General features: G+C 41.0%; 1 protein-coding gene across 2 annotated transcripts in view; it reads left to right on the forward strand.

The window, feature by feature from the left end:
• Positions 1-13639, forward strand: part of LOC140923194 (uncharacterized) — a 162755-nt gene that overhangs the window by 28980 nt on the left and 120136 nt on the right. The window contains exon 3 of one of the 2 annotated variants that reach the window (XM_073373270.1): positions 9686-12885. The exons of the other annotated variant lie outside the window; for it this stretch is intronic. Within the exon in view, the coding sequence (XP_073229371.1) occupies positions 9788-12877 (3090 nt within the window). The 5' untranslated portion in view covers positions 9686-9787 and the 3' untranslated portion in view covers positions 12878-12885. The remainder of the gene's footprint in view (positions 1-9685; positions 12886-13639) is intronic. 2 annotated transcript variants of the gene reach the window in all.

Below are 13639 nucleotides of genomic sequence, written 5' to 3' on the forward strand. Positions count from 1 at the left end.
TGGTTCAATTGTATTAGACAGACTACGAGCAGTCCCTCTTTTTTCTTAGTCCCTCGAGCGAAACGCGCGAGACACTCAAATGACCAAGCTCGTGACTGAAGGTGCGAGACTGGAGATCTCAGGCTGCCGCGCCCTCGTTTTTCCCGTTTCGCGGCTTCGCCGTTCGCGCGCAAGTGCACTCCCCTCCCGAAATCTGAAGAAAAATAGTGGCTGCTCGCAGACTACAATTGCATGAAAGTCCGTGAGAATAAATCAGCGTACTATTTGTCTGAAACCTGTCCACAGTCACAGGTTTAGAGCACGCGAGCTTTGGAGTGAGTGGACGAGTGAATTTCCAATCGACTTCAATATTAAACTGGTTCATTACGCTTCGCTAGCGTATCAAATGATTTTTAATCTTTCCTTCTGCCGTGTATATTATGGCAAGTCAGGGAATTTCAGTATGAGTCAGGTAAAATTTAACTGTTCCATTGGCAGAAGAAGATTGTTTCAAGAAATTAAACGACATGTAAGCAGATAATTATTAAAAGAGTTTCCCAAAAGATCAATCCATTCTGCACTTTACATTCACGATAAATTCATGCATGTATTACAGGGAAAGTCTACATTGACTGTCAGTCTGGGAATTTCAAAATCTATGGCTCTGTCATGCACTGTCTCAACAAGCTCATCCATGTTTAGAATGGAGACCAATGGAGAAACGGATCACCTTGTTTGTGGACATTTCATACAAACTCACTCTTGCACGAGTTTTTTGTTTCTTTAAACACTTGCATAAGTGATAAAAATTTGTACTTTTTACATGGATTCAGTGCTTGATAATGAAGGCCCGCATATTCACTGCAATAATCATAAGTCATGATCACTTTAATAATTCTCATGAACTGCGTCTTTAATGACATTGCTACATGTAATCTGATTTTCTATTTCAGTGATTATGTTTTCACCTTACTGTGACTACCCTACGAGCAGAGATTTCTCTCTTGCATGGCTTTTAGCGTTTACGAAGTCATTTGTGTGGCTTGTGTGTCGCACATTTGGTTTGTTTATGCCCCGTGAGAAACCTCTGCAACAAGCCGCTTGGGATTTCCGTTGAGCATGCGCCAGATTAATAATTCGTTGCTATAGAGATAATGCCGTAAATTTTGTCACCTAAAAGAAATTATTGCCGTCGAAAACTAATTTACTCGCCCCATTTCCTAGCCTGCGAACAGCAGACGTGTTTCCGGGAGAGAAGCGACGACCGGAAATACGTCTGCTCTTCGCAGGCTACCCATTTCCGGACAAGTGGTCTTATTTCGTCTATTTCCGGACAAAGAAACGTGGATGATTTTTAAAATCGCTTTATTCAAACTATTTATCACTGTTTTTTGAAGTATACCGGCATGCGATAGTTTCAGAGGTGCCTCTGATGTACGACATATGTCGACCAAACCGTACATCAGAGGCACCTCTGAAAGTATCGCACGTATACTACAACCTTACAATATACGTGTTGCACACTAATGTCAAGGACAAAGACAAACCGGAGGACAGACAGGAAGCAGTATTAAAGATCAAATGCTGCGACTGCCAGGCTACTTACATTGGTGAAACCGGCAGAAACCTTAGCACGCAACCTTAGCGACTGACCGAACACAAACGAGCGACGAGAAATGGTGACGTCAACAATTACATCGCTGATCACCATTTACAGACGAAACATCAAATCGACTGGGACGCTGCGACATGTATTAGGTATTCTCAGACTACTATCAACGACCCACTTTAGAAAACTGGTTTACTAACTGAGAACAAACGTCATTGAAGCGTAGTCAACAGTTGCCGGTACCGTACAAACGACTTTATTGACGGACTCAAGCAAAACTAATTACGAGAGAATGACTGGACAACCGACAATTTGACTAACATAAACGACTGTTTAACTGTGACAATATAGGCGGATGGAAAGTCAACTGTCCAATGACATTACGAGTCTTCATAGCCAATATTAAAATCACTGCTTAACTGACAGACGACCAATAACATCGCGACTTAATTCTCCAATCAGATCAATAACCAGAGTTTAATACAGTCGAACCTACCGTAAGCGAGCACCCAAAATGCAAAGACTAAGTGGTCGCTTACAAGAATCTAACCACAGGGGGACTCTTCCGAGAAGTGGCCTGGGCACATCTACTTTATGGAAGATAATTTATTGTATGCAATTTCTAAGTTACGCCATGTGTACTGAGTTCAATGTTGTTTCTAAAGTTCTTCGCACATGTCGTATATTCTAAGTAGCATAGTGCACACAGCGAACTAGGGATCAGAGAATGCGTCAAGTGGTCGAGTTTGGTGGCTTACTAGAGCTTAAAAACAATGGAAAATCATTAAACTTTCAGGCCCAAAAAGTAGTCGCGGTCGCTTACAAGAGGTGGTAGTTTACTAGAGGTTCCAACTGTAAGGCTTTGACTGGGAAAGTTTTGGTGCATGAGTTTTGGATTGGCGGTCTGTTATGGGAGGTGGTCCCACATGGAGGTTCGACTGTACCATCAACTGACGTAATACAACTCACTTTGACTCTGCAGATGATTACCGCGCGTCAGTTAATGTCAATGCAACAGTCCCATTTAGTACTACGTCAGCCCTCGAACGATCATGCTCATCCTACTTATAGATCTACGTTAGAAAATAGGAGGGAAAAAGGGAAAACTCCTCAAGTTTTTACACCGAGTTGGACTTGAGCTGGAACCAGTTGTGGAATTATTATAGTTTTTTTGAAAACCCACAAGTTTAAAATACCTGTAACTTTCTCAGTGTTTTGGTGGTAAAGAAACAGGTTTTCTTTTCAGTTGCTAAACACTTGTATTCCGCTACCCAGAGATGTTAACCCTTAGAAATAAGTTCACTTTCCCAAATTTGAATTTTCTGAAATGTTTCCGCTGGCCCGGTTTGTAGTTTGTTGACAACAAATTTATTTTTTCAGTGGAAGGTAGATGAATGCATAATTAGTAGATAGACAATTTTTATTATATAAACACCAATGAAATACCAAGTGAGCTTTCGCGCGAAAACTTGATATCTCACATGTGAAAATAACATGTTATCTTCACATGTGAAAATGTCACCGTTGCTATGGCTTCATAATAAACCGCACCTTCTACTAAAATTTAAAATTTTGTGATATTTGGCAGAATTTTTACTTTTATCGTATTTTAAATAATGAGAACTTTAAAATGGAAGTTGAACAGACGATTTTTGTGACACATTTGATAATTACAGTACTATTATATTATTGATTATCTAAAAATTTGGGCAAATAAGTTTCAAATGGTAATGATTAATTATAGTAAGCTGTGTCCAAGTTTATACGAAAATCTAATGAGTAAATTTTATGTAAACTGAGCGAAAGTGAAATTTTAAAGTTGTATTCAACCGTTCATGTTGCCATGGAAACTACGAAAATGACAAATTCTGCCTGTCAATCAAAACCTTTCTTCAGTATATTCTTCACTTGCCAAGTTTCAGCTTTTGAGCTGCAACCCTTCTCTTGCCATGATTTGCCAGATGTCATATACTCACAAACTGCCAAAACTGTGTTCAGCCACCTTAAAATAACTGTAACTTTCTCAGTGTTTTGGTGGTAAAGAACTGAGGTTTTCTTTTCAGTTGCTAAACACTTGTATTCCGCTACCCAGAGATGTTAACCCTTAGAAATAAGTTCACTTTCCCAAATTTGAGTTTTCTGAACGGATGTTTCCGCTGGCCCGGTTTGTAGTTTGTTGACAACGGATTTATTTTTTCAGATGAAGGTAGATGAATGTACAATGAGTAGACAGACAATTTTTATTATATAAACGCCAATGAAATACCAAGTGAGCTTTCGCGCGAAAATTTGATATCTTCACATGTGAAAATAACATGTTATCTTCACATCTGTAAATGTCACCGTTGCTATGGCTTCATAATAAACCGCACCTTTGAGACCAAAAAACTATTTAAGTAAAATGGTTTGGTATTTCATTGGTGTTTATATAATAAATAGAACAATACATGGTTGCTTGGAGTTACGAAATTTCTCTTCTTCATAATATTTTTCAACACGAGAAGAGAATTTTCCTATCTCCGCGCGGCCATATAAATAACAATTATTCACCGAAGTAGAGGTGGCTAGTATTGGATATTTATCGAGGCCGCGAAGCGGCGAGGTAAATATCCACTACTAGCTACCGACACTCAGGTGAATAATTGTTTTAGTTTATACTAAAACAGTGAGATAATTGAGCACAAAATGATGATTTTTAACTCATTTACTGTTGCCAACGATTACAATTTTGGCGCGCGATGACCGAACGGCCGCGGTCGTCGCTTTTTCTTAGCGACAAGTAAAACTTTGCAGGCGTTTGTTTAGCTCTTGCGGGGAAGTTTCTTCAAAAGAAGTTGTGAATTCTGTTTGTATTTAAAAATGTATTTCGGAAATAGCTTGCTTGATTAGTTGTGAAATTTCTTAGTTTGTTACGGCAGCAAACCGGGAAAGCATTTTGCTCGCAACCTACGCGAGTTTGACGTCGCTCGCTCGGAGGAACTGGAGGTGAATCAGTAAATAGTGCAGGATATTCACTGATTGAGTAGCCAATCAGAGCGCCCGAAAAACACTATCCACTGTTTTAGTATATACTAATATCATATATATATACACCATGTTTTAACAATGGTAAAACTGTTTCTTTGTTTGTTTGTTTGTTTGTTTTTTTTTTTAAATTTCGATCATTATTAGAGAAGACCCCAGTCCATCAAGTCATAATATACAACGAAAAAACCAGTAGAAGGATCCCTTTTTGAGGCAAATCAAATGCGACTGTGATATACAAAAACGAGTAGTAAAAGAGCTAATAAATAAGCTTTTACTCCAGCTTTTAATTTTACTTTTCAGATCCTCGGCTTCGTTATCGTACATAAAGAGACTGATGCTATCAGCAGGAAAGAGAAACCACAATATGCGGCTAAGCTGAAATAGCAAAGCAAGCAAAAAAAAAAAAAAAATGACAACCACAGCTATTAATGGTAATATCGGCGAACCCTTTGTCAACTTTAAAGATTTCCAGCACGCCCTAGGCATCGCCTATTACAGTCTGGGAGATTTCCGGAAAGCCATAGAGTACCATGAACGAGACCTCAAAATTTCGAAAGAAGTGGGAGACATGGCAGGAGAAGGAAGAGCGTATTGTAATCTTGGCATCGCCTACAGAAATCTTGGATATTTTCAGAAAGCCATAGAGTACCATGAACGACACCTCAAAATTTCGAAAGAAGTGGGAGACAGGGCAGGAGAAGGAGGAGCGTACGGTAATCTTGGCAACGCCTATTACAGCCTTGGAGATTTCCAGAAAGCCATAGAGTACCATGAACGACACCTCAAAATTTCGAAAGAAGTGGGAGACAGGGCAGGCGAAGGAACAGCGTACTGTAATCTTGGCATCGCCTACAGAAATCTTGGATATTTTCAGAAAGCCATAGATTACCATGAACGACACCTCAAAATTTCGAAAGAGGTGGGAGACATGGCAGGAGAAGGAAGAGCGTACTGTAATCTTGGCAACGCCTATTTTCGTCTTGGAGATTTCCAGAAGGCCATAGAGTATCATGAACGAGACCTCAAAATTTCGAAAGAAGTGGGAGACAGGGCAAGAGAAGGAGGAGCGTACGGTAATCTTGGCATCGCCTACAGCAAACTTGGGTATTTTCAGAAAGCCATAGAGTACCATGAACGACACCTCAAAATTTCGAAAGAAGTGGGAGACAGGGCAGGAGAAGGAAAAGCGTATGGTAATCTTGGCAACGCCTATCACAGTCTCCTCGCATCTTTTGATTTCGGGACATCCTGTCCAAAAATCAAAGTTTGGTGCATGCGCAGTAACGGGATACTGTTCCTTTAATAATTCGTTGCTATAGAGATAATGACGTAAATTTTATCACGTAAAAGAAATTAGTGCCGTCAAAAACCAATTTTACTCGTCCCATTTCCCACAAGCGACGACCGGAAATACATCTGCTGTTCGCGGGCTACCCATTTCCGGACAAATGGTCTTATTTCCGGACAAAGAAACGTGGATGATTTTTAAAATCGCTTTATTCAAACTATTTATCACTCTTTTTGGTATAGTATACGTGCGATAGTTTCAGAGGCACCTCTGAAACTATCGCGCGTATACTACAACAAACCTTACAATATACGTGTTGCACACTAATGTCAAGGACAAAGACAAACCGGAGGACAGACAAGGAGCAGTATTAAAGATCAAATGCTGCGGCTGTCAGGCTACTTACATTGGTGAAACCGGCAGAAACCTTAGCACGCGACTGATCGAACACAAACGAGCGACGAGAAATGGTGACGTCAACAATCACATTACTGATCACCATTTACAAACGAAACATCGATCAAATCGACTGGGACGCTGCGACATGTATTAGGTATTCTCAGACTACTATCAACGACCCACTTTAGAAAGCTGGTTTTTAACTGAGAACAAACGTCATTGAATCGTAGTCAACAGTTGTCGGTACCGTACAAACGACTTTATTGACGGACTCAAGCAAAACTAATTACGAGAGAATGACTGGACAACCGACAATTTGACTAACATAAACGACTGTTTAACTGTGACAGTATAGACGGATGGAAAGTCAACTGTCCAATGACATTACGACTCTTCATAGCCAATATTAAAATCACTACTTAACTGACAGACGACCAATAGCATCGCGAAATTGTCCAATCAGATCAATAACCAGAGTTAATAAACTCTTCCAATTGGCAGTGCTTTTTGCATAAAATGCTCTATGTCGGGTACCACACAGAGAACACACGAAGGGTAATGGGCAAAATTCTGGTGGCAGGGAAGCGCTAAATCTAGGGATAAGGGGACCAGGAGAGAAGCCCTCCTGGGGGGAGACAAGATCGAGTGGTACCGGGGGTAGCCACCCTGGACAGGAGTCCTGATCAGTCTCCGGGGGGTGAGGCCCATATCCCCCAGTACAGGAACTAAGGGGAACCAGGAGGGGTGGCCCTCCTGGGTGGAGTACAGATCAGGTGGGACCGGGGGTCCACACCCTGGAGTGGATATTTTTCCGGACCTGTCTCCAAGGGCTAAGCCTTACTGTGGGGTAAAGTGCAGCCAGGGGTTGCACTTCCCTGCCACTCCTTTTATTTGGAAGCCAATCAGCAGATTCACATTCCTGGAACCTATCGACGGAATGAGACCTATGCGAGTATAACACCATAATATAAATGATTAATCTTAAGGATACATATATATATAGGGGAATAAAATAATAAACTGCTTAAAATACGTTCTGGTCGTGCTAAATACTGCTATGCTCCCAGAGGTACTTAGACTGCTGAATCACTAGATGTTTTTAAATCCAAAAATTAAGAGCATTAATAATACATTATAAATAAATGCTGCTCCTTTGTAATTTGTTTTAATTATCACTAGTTACTGTAGACACAAATGTATATGATAATTTTCTTGTTTCTACCTTATCTTAAACTTGTACATAATATATAGTATTCCTTTATTCTAATTACCTGTGTCATTTATATTCTATTTGTTTTTGCTATACCTTCGGAGATATGAGCATTAGTTGATGCTATCTTTTGGAATTTAAAGTGAAATACAGTTTTGATTTGATTTGAGATATAAATAGGGAACATAAGGAATAATCGAAGACCTAAACAAAGGTTCCATGCAGACCAAAGGGTGGGTGGGAGGGAAAAAACGCTGTTGTGAATGAACCGAAGCTCTAAGAGAACTGACTGGGAAAGGACAGTGTACCGCAAAAAAAAAGGAGCACATGAGCATGATAAGCATGTGATAATATGAATGGAACCTTTGTAGAGTCTAGTAATATATCATGCTACATTACAGTGGACTTTGCCAAAGAAGAAGGGTACATTGTAATCAAACAACTAGTTAGTGTTCATTGTCCTTTCTTGTACTTTGAACTAGTATCTACCATTACTTAGTACAAAAACCTACACAAATGTTGCACGTTGTGTGACATAAGAACAGAGACATGATTGTTGCTAGTATGTCCTAAGTGTGCTTTCATAGGGCATCATTCTCAGGTTTATTAACAACAGTTTATGCTACCATAAACTTGAACTTTAATACAGTCGAACCTCCCGTAAGCGAGCACCCAAAATGCAAAGACTTAGTGGTCGCTTACCCCGGTCGCTTACAAGAGTCGAACCACAGGGGGCCTCTTCCCAGAAGAGGTCCGGGCACTTTATGGAAGATAATTTATTGTGCGCAATTTCTAAGTTACGCCATGTGTACTGAGTTCAATGTTGTTTCTAAAGTTCTTCGTACATGCCGTATATTCTAAGTAGCATAGTGCACACAGCAAACTAGGGATCAGAGAATGCATCAAGTGGTAGAGTTTGGTCGCTTACTAGAGCTTAAAAACAATGGAAAATCATTAAACTTTCCGGCCCAAAAAGTGGTCGCGGTCGCTTACAAGAGGTGGTCGTTTACTAGAGGTTCCAACTGTAAGGCTTTGACTGGGAAAGTTTTGGTGCATGAGTTTTGGATTGGCGGTCTCTTATGGGAGGTGGTCTCACATGGAGGTTCGACTGTACCATCAACTGACGTAATACAACTCACTTTGACTCTGCAGCAGATGATTACCGCGCGTCAGTCAATGTCAATGCAACAGTCCTATTTAGTACTACGTCAGCCCTCGGACGATCATGCTCATCCTACTTATAGATCTACTTAAGAGAATAGGAGGGAAAAAAGGAAAACTCCCTAGGTTTTTACACCGAGTTGGACTTGAGCTGGAACCAGCTGTGGAACTACTACAGTTTTTTGAAACCCCACAAGCTGTAACTTTCTCAGTGTTTGGTGGTAAAGAAACAGGTTTTCTTTTCAGTTGCTAAACACTTGTATTCCGCTACCCAGAGATGTTAACCCTAAGAAATAAGTTCACTTTCCCAAATTTGAATTTTCTGAAATGTTTCCGCTGGCCCGGTTTGTAGTTTGTTGACAACAAATTTATTTTTTCAGTGGAAGGTAGATGAATGTATAATGAGAAGAGAGACAATTTTTATTATATAAACACCAATGAAATACCAAGTGAGCTTTCGCGCGAAAACTTTATATCTTCACATGTGAAAATAACATATTATCTTTACATATGAAAATGTCATCGTTGCTATAGCTTCATAATAAACTGCACCTTTGAGACCAAAACCTATTTAAGTAAAATGGTTGCTGTTTCATTGGTGTTTTTATAATAAATAGAACATTACATGGTCGCTTGGAGATACGAAATTTCTCTTCTCGTGTTGAAAAAAATATGCGCGAACGAGTGAAATATTATTCAACACTCGAAGAGAATTTTGCCATCTCCGCGCGGCCATATAATATCCTCTATATATACACCATGTTTAAACAATGGTAAATCTGTTTCTTTGTTGTTGTTGTTTTTTTAATTTCGATCATTATCACCAAACGAATAGTAATATTTTCTTTTGTTAGAGAAGACCCCAGTCCATCAAGTCATATTATACAACGATGAAAAACACGTATAAGCATCCCTTTTTGATGCAAATCGAATGCGACTGTGATAGAAAAAAACAAATAGTAAAGGAGCTAATAAATAAGTTTTTACTCCAGCTTTTAATTTTACTTTTCAGACCCTCTTCATTATCGTAGGCAAAGAGACTGATGGCATCAGCAGAAAAAAGAAACCACAATATGTGGCTGAGCTGAAATAGCAAAGCCAGGAAAAAAAAACTATGACAACCACAGCTATTAATGGTAATACTAGCGACCCCTTTGTCAACTTTAAAGATTTCCAGCACGCCCTAGGCATCGCCTATTACAGTCGCGGAGATTTCCGGAAAGCCATAGAGTACCATGAACGACACCTCAAAATTTCGAAAGAAGTGGGAGACAGGGCAGGAGAAGGAAGAGCGTACGGTAATCTTGGCAACGCCTATGACAGCCTTGGAGATTTCCAGAAAGCCAGAGAGTACCATGAACAACACCTCAAAATTTCGAAAGAAGTGGGAGACAGGGCAGGAGAAGGAATAGCGTACTGTAATCTTGGCATCGCCTATTACAATCTGGGAGATTTCCAGAAAGCCATAGAGTACCTTGAACGACACCTCAAAATTTCGAAAGAAGTGGGAGACAGGGCAGGAAAAGGAAAAGCGTACGGTAATCTTGGCAACGCCTATGACAGCCTTGGAGATTTCCAGAAAGCCATAGAGTACCATGAACGAAACCTCAAAATTTCGAAAGAAGTGGGAGACAGGGCAGGAGAAGGAAGCGCGTACGGTAATCTTGGCAACGCCTATCACAGTCTTGGAGATTTCCGGAAAGCCATAGAGTACCATGAACGACACCTCAAAATTTCGAAAGAAGTGGGAGACAGTGCAGGAGAAGGAAGAGCGTACGGTAATCTTGGCAACGCCTATGACAGCCTTGGAGATTTCCAGAAAGCCATAGAGTACCTTGAACGAAACCTCAAAATTTCGAAAGAAGTGGGAGACAGGGCAGGAGAAGGAAGAGCGTACGGTAATCTTGGCAACGCCTATCACAGTCTTGGATATTTCCAGAAAGCCATAGAGTACCATGAACGACACCTCAAAATTTCGAAAGAAGTGGGAGACAGGGCAGGAGAAGGAAGAGCGTACGGTAATCTTGGCAACGCCTATAGAAATCTTGGAGATTTCCAGAAAGCCATAGCGTACCATGAACGAGACCTCAAAATTTCGAAAGAAGTTGGAGACAGGGCAAGAGAAGGAAAAGCGTACTGTAATCTTGGCAACGCCTATCACTGTCTTGGAGATTCCCAGAAAGCCATAGAGTACCATGAACGACACCTCAAGATTTCGAAAGAAGTGGGGAACAGGGCAGGAGAAGGAAGAGCGTACGGTAATCTTGGCAACGCCTATTACAGTCGCGGAGAGTTCCAGAAATCCATAGAGTACAATGAACGACATCTCAAAATTTCGAAAGAAGTTGGAGACAGGGCAGGAGAAGGAAGAGCGTACGGTAGTCTTGGCAACGCCTATTACAGTCGCGGAGATTTCCAGAAAGCCATGGAGTACCATGAACGAAACCTCAAAATTTCGAAAGAAGTTGGAAACAGGGCAGGAAAAGGAAGAGCGTACGGTAATCTTGGCAACGCCTATTACAGTCGCGGAGAGTTCCAGAAATCCATAGAGTACAATGAACGACATCTCAAAATTTCGAAAGAAGTGGGAGACAGGGCAGGAGAAGGAAGTGCGTACGGTAATCTTGGCAACGCCTATAACAGTCTTGGAGATTTCCAGAAAGCCATGGAGTACCATGAACGACACCTCAAAATTTCGAAAGAAGTGGGAGACAGGGCAGGAGAAGGAAAAGCGTACGGTAATCTTGGCAACGCCTATCACAGTCTTGGAGATTTCCAGAAAGCCGTTCAGTGTTATAAGAACAGTGTAATAGCCTTCGACCACATTAGGAGAAATCTCATATCTAACGACGAATGGAAGATTACCCTTAAAAGTACGTATGATCAGATTAATTTAAGGCTGTGGGAGCTGCTTTTTAAGGAAGGTAAAGTCATCGAGGCACTTTTAACTGCTGATCAAGGACGTGCAGGAGCTTTGAATGATCTTCTGGAGTTCAAGTATGGCCTTAAAGGGTTACGCTCAGAAATAGGAACACTTTCTGCAAGACCAAGTGACTTTGCTAGTTACTTACCATCAAACATAGCTTTCATAGGTATCAACAAGAGAGGAATAGTTCTCTGGGTGAACGAGAAAGGAAATGAAATCAAAACTAGAAGAACTGAGATTGATATCTCCGTCACAACTTATTTCCAGTCTCTATTGGAGGCTACACATAAAGAAATAGGTGTAAGAGCTGATGTTAATTGTGAAGATCGTTCATTAAGTAATTCAAGCAATAAGAAGTTAGCAGAAGAAAGATCAAGTAAGCCAAAAACTCATCCTTCATATTTGGAGACAAAGTCATTGCAAACATTTTACAACGTTGTTATAGACCCTATAAGAGACTTACTCCAGGGCGATGAGGTTGTGATTGTTCCAGAAGGACCTCTGTGTTTGGCGCCTTATGCTGCTTTCATTGACTTAAAATCAAAGTACCTCTGCGAAACGTGTAGAATTCGTCTGCTTCCCTCACTTTCCAGTCTGCGATTAATCCAAAATTGTCCAGCAGATTGGCATAGCAAGACTGGCGCTCTTCTTGTCAGCGATCCGTGGGTACAGAAGGTGGTTTATGAAGGAAAGCCGCTTGATCAGTTAATTTGGGCCAAGAGGGAAGTGCAGATGATTGGAGAAATACTTCAAGCTGTACCTCTCGTTGGAATGCTGGCAACAAAAGAGGAAGTTTTAAGACGTATCTCCTCGGTTGCTTTGGTGCACATTGCTGCTCACGGTAAAATGGAAACAGGAGAAATTGCCTTGGCCCCGAACACGACGCGTTCATCCGTAAATCCAGCTAGGGAGGACTATCTCTTAACTATGAAAGATGTTTTAGATGCGCAGATTAGGGCAAGACTTGTTGTACTTAGTTGTTGCCATAGTGCTTGGGGAGAAGTCAAATCTGAGGGTGTGGTCGGCATCGCACGGGCATTTTTGGGTGCTGGTGCTCGTTCTGTTCTGGTGTCCCTGTGGGCGATTGACGACGAGGCTACGATGAAGTTCATGGAATTTTTCTACCGACAACTAGTCAATGGACGAAGTGCAAGTGAGGCCCTGAATAAAGCCATGAAATCCATGAGAGAATCTGACCGCTTTAGTGCAGTGAGGTACTGGGCGCCGTTTGTTCTCATTGGTGACGATATGACGCTTGAGTTTGAGGGCATCAAATAAATAGCAAGGTATTTTGGGATGTATTTAAACCTGAGATCATATTACGTGTTTAAACAAAAATATTATAGGGCAACTAACTCAACCGGTGCCGCTTAACATCAAGCTGCCAATCACAGGTCATGTCCGGCAGCAGTTAAAAAGGACTCTGACTTAAGGATATTTTATGCAGTCAAACACAAGAACATTTCTGTACATTACTAAGTGTCGGTGGCCCTTTTTAAATTCGTTCCATTACAGTAGAACCTGCCTTAAGGGACCACCTAAAATGCCAATATTTGCTGGTCGCTAATGGACGGTGATCGCTTAGGAGTGGTTCCAGGTATGGTGCTTTGGGTGGAAAAATGATTTTGGTATTTTTGATGGTTGGTCGGTTATAAGATGTAACAGAGGTCATACTCACAGACTGAAAGGTAGGAACCTACCGTAAATCCTCTATTAAGCCCCTCGCCCAGGGGACTTTTTTCTTTCAAGCATGTTTAGGGGGGGAGGGGGTTATTAGAGAGGGGGTTATTTAATTAAGCGAAGATAGCGGTATGACTATCGATTCTCTATTCCGAATAGAGACCGAAGCTAAAGTAGAAAAACGGAAGCATATGAAGTTGGAGGTCGCGCAGCCGAAGATCAAAAACAAATTTGAACTTCCAGCACGTGAATAAACCATACGGGATCAGTCCACGTGAGGTGTTACAATCGTGATTAATTATTACAACTACCATACGTCTATTATTTAAGAATAGGGGGAGGGGGCTTAAACGGAAAGAA

Source organism: Porites lutea, chromosome 13, assembly GCF_958299795.1.
Source record: "Porites lutea chromosome 13, jaPorLute2.1, whole genome shotgun sequence".
Classification (NCBI taxonomy): Eukaryota; Metazoa; Cnidaria; class Anthozoa; order Scleractinia; family Poritidae; genus Porites; species Porites lutea.